Below are 2,439 nucleotides of genomic sequence, written 5' to 3'. Positions count from 1 at the left end.
CTACGGGAACAGTTTCCCCCCAATAGTTTGAAGCATATGCCTCCTCATTTACTCACCGGACTGCTGCACGGCCCTGGCGGTGGTGTGTTGTGACGCACACCCGCCGCGGCAGACCGCAGCCCAACCAAACATCCTCCCCCGCGTGGAATTCACACACACATAAAAAATACTGCACCCAACAGCGGGGCGTTTTCGGTCGCCGCCCCCGTGCAGCGCACCGTCCTTTACATCCACCCGCTCCGCCTGCAGCCTCCTGCGGCGCCCGTCTCTGAGCCCCGCCCCCTCCCCCTCACGCATCACCCCGCGGCACACGTTTTCGGTTCTCTAGGCAGCACCGGGAGCCCCCGACAGCAGCGAGAGCGCCCCCCCGTCGCCCAGCACCTCACACAGCCGGTCCACCATCTGCCGATCAACGTAGTCGCTTATAGTTGACAACTTCACGATCTCGTGCCCGTATTTGCCGCATTCCCGCTCAACTTTCACAAATTTCTTGAACGGGTTCTCCTCGCACCAAAATATCTCGGCCTCCCGCGCGAAGTAGTCTTTGGCAACCGAGGCGTCAATCGCCTGCAGGGCGCTCTCGACCGCCTCAGTGCGCCCGTTGAACGCGGCCTCACTGAGGACGTACCGCGGAAACGGCCCGACGCGCTCCATGCGGCTGTCGACCGTCTCCCAGTAGTCCGCCTGCGCCTGCGCGGGCTGGTGGCGCGTCTCCCAGGCGCACATCGCCTTCACGTCGTTCTCGTCGGGGCAGTTCATGATGATGAAGCGGGCGCCGACGTTCCTCCCCCACGCCTTGAAGTTGCTTCCGTTCGGGGACGCCAGCACAAGTAGGCCCCATCCGGCAGGCTGCAGCTCCGGCGGCGGCGGTGCCCCCTCCTCCGCCACGTCGTAGACAACAAACCCGTTCTTCCCACGCCCCCACAGGGCCTTCACGGCTCCCGCGACATTCTCCGCGCCCTCGTGCGCCGTCACCGTCTTCTCCTCCTTGTCAAACACGTACGCCAACTCCGCCCCAAAGCAGTACACCGCCACGTTGAGCCTCGCCGCGTCGTACTGCAGCAGCCCGTATAAGATATAGGAGCCAACGTCCATTGACTTTCCGATGCCCGGCGTCCCGAGCAGGAGAAACGGCTTCACGTCACAACGTCCAGGCTCGCGCGTGAGGAACAGGAAGGGCAGAAAGCACTTGACTATCCGCCACACCCGCTCCACCTCGGCGGTGACGTGGCAGTCGGCGAGGGCGGCCCCCTCCTTCGGCGCGTGCAGCCACCCCTTCTCAGAGGACAGTACCACCAGCCTGAGGCGCGGCGCACGCGACTGAGTCGCGCCGTCCTCCAGCCGAACAGTCGTGAGCAGCGCCTCGTACTCCCACGGCTTTGCTGGCGCTTGGCCCTCTTTCACCGCCATTTTCTCCCCCTCGCCCTCGGGAAACCCCAAGACGTGGCTCCATTTCGCGTTGAACACGGAGTCATAGAGGCCCTCCACACGGCCTGCGGGTGCGCCCCGTGGCCGCGGCGGGGTCATCCAAACGCCCGTGCGCTGGAGGGCCCCACGCACACCGCCAGCGGACGGCCAACGGGCACACGCGTCGCCGACGCACAGCTGCGGCTGCTGCGTGCCGCTCGCCCCACGCGCTTGCACCGCGGCGCCTGTCGCTGAGAGAATTGGGGCGCACTGCCTTCGATCCATTGCAAAGTGAAGACGCACAAAATTCCGCCACATTATCGCTTTGTACTTCAATCAACTGGTCTGTGTGTCTGCCGTATCACTATCACCTAACGAAAAAAAATCTTTGCGGCCACAGGAGAGAGAGAAGAGAGTTGCACACGCGAGCCGCGCTTCCCCAAAGCCTCCGCAGCCACACGGCGGAAGGACCGACGGACGGCGAGGCGCTGGGCCCCGGCGGCACCCCTCACGGCGGCCAGCCGCGCCAGAGAGACGCACGCCCGCAGCGGCGGCGGCCCAACGTGTCGCGTGGGCCGCAGGGGGGCGGGGCGCCACGGCACTGACGGCCGCTCCGCCGCCGCGGCGACAACAGACGAATCACTCGCGGCCGCACGCCCGTCACCCCCGCGCCACCGCAGCGGGAAACAAAAAAAGCGCCGTCGCCGTCGCGGACTGCCGCTGCCTCTTCTAGCGGGAAGGGGGAGGAGGGGGAGAAGGAAACGGGGGCGTGTCGGCGGCAGAGCCGGCAGCGGCGAAGAGCAAAGCAGGGCGCGGAGACACGCAGCGGCAGCGGCAGCGGCAGCGGCGCCGACTCAAAGTGAGCCGCAGCGATTTGCCCCAACGAAAAAAACTTTCACGGGTGGAGGCCCCGCGGGACGCCCAGCAAACAAAGCGGAAAGCAGATAAAACAAAGCGACTTCGGCAGGCGATTCTCTCGCCTCACGTGCCCGTCAGCACAAGAGGACCGTGAGTGCGTGAATATATTCACCG

The 2,439-nt window shown here is 65.5% G+C and overlaps 1 protein-coding gene across 1 annotated transcript, besides 1 other annotated feature; it reads right to left on the bottom strand.

Moving 5' to 3' along the window:
• Nucleotides 1-324: 324 nt before the first annotated feature.
• Tco025E_09970 (retrotransposon hot spot (RHS) protein) lies at nucleotides 325-1,725 on the bottom strand (the record flags this gene model as incomplete). Its single annotated transcript, XM_029376765.1, has 1 exon — nucleotides 325-1,725. The coding sequence occupies one exon, from the start codon at nucleotides 1,723-1,725 to the stop codon at nucleotides 325-327; it is 1,401 nt and encodes a 466-aa protein (XP_029223107.1).
• A 504-nt stretch (nucleotides 1,726-2,229) lies between these two features.
• Nucleotides 2,230-2,255: a microsatellite.
• Nucleotides 2,256-2,439: the final 184 nt, after the last annotated feature.

The sequence above is a fragment of the Trypanosoma conorhini genome (assembly GCF_003719485.1).
Source record: "Trypanosoma conorhini strain 025E chromosome Unknown Tco_14.4_contig_01386, whole genome shotgun sequence".
NCBI lineage: Eukaryota > Euglenozoa > Kinetoplastea > Trypanosomatida > Trypanosomatidae > Trypanosoma > Trypanosoma conorhini.
The sequence above is the reverse complement of the archived record's forward strand: the minus strand, read 5'-3'. Positions and strand labels throughout refer to the sequence as shown.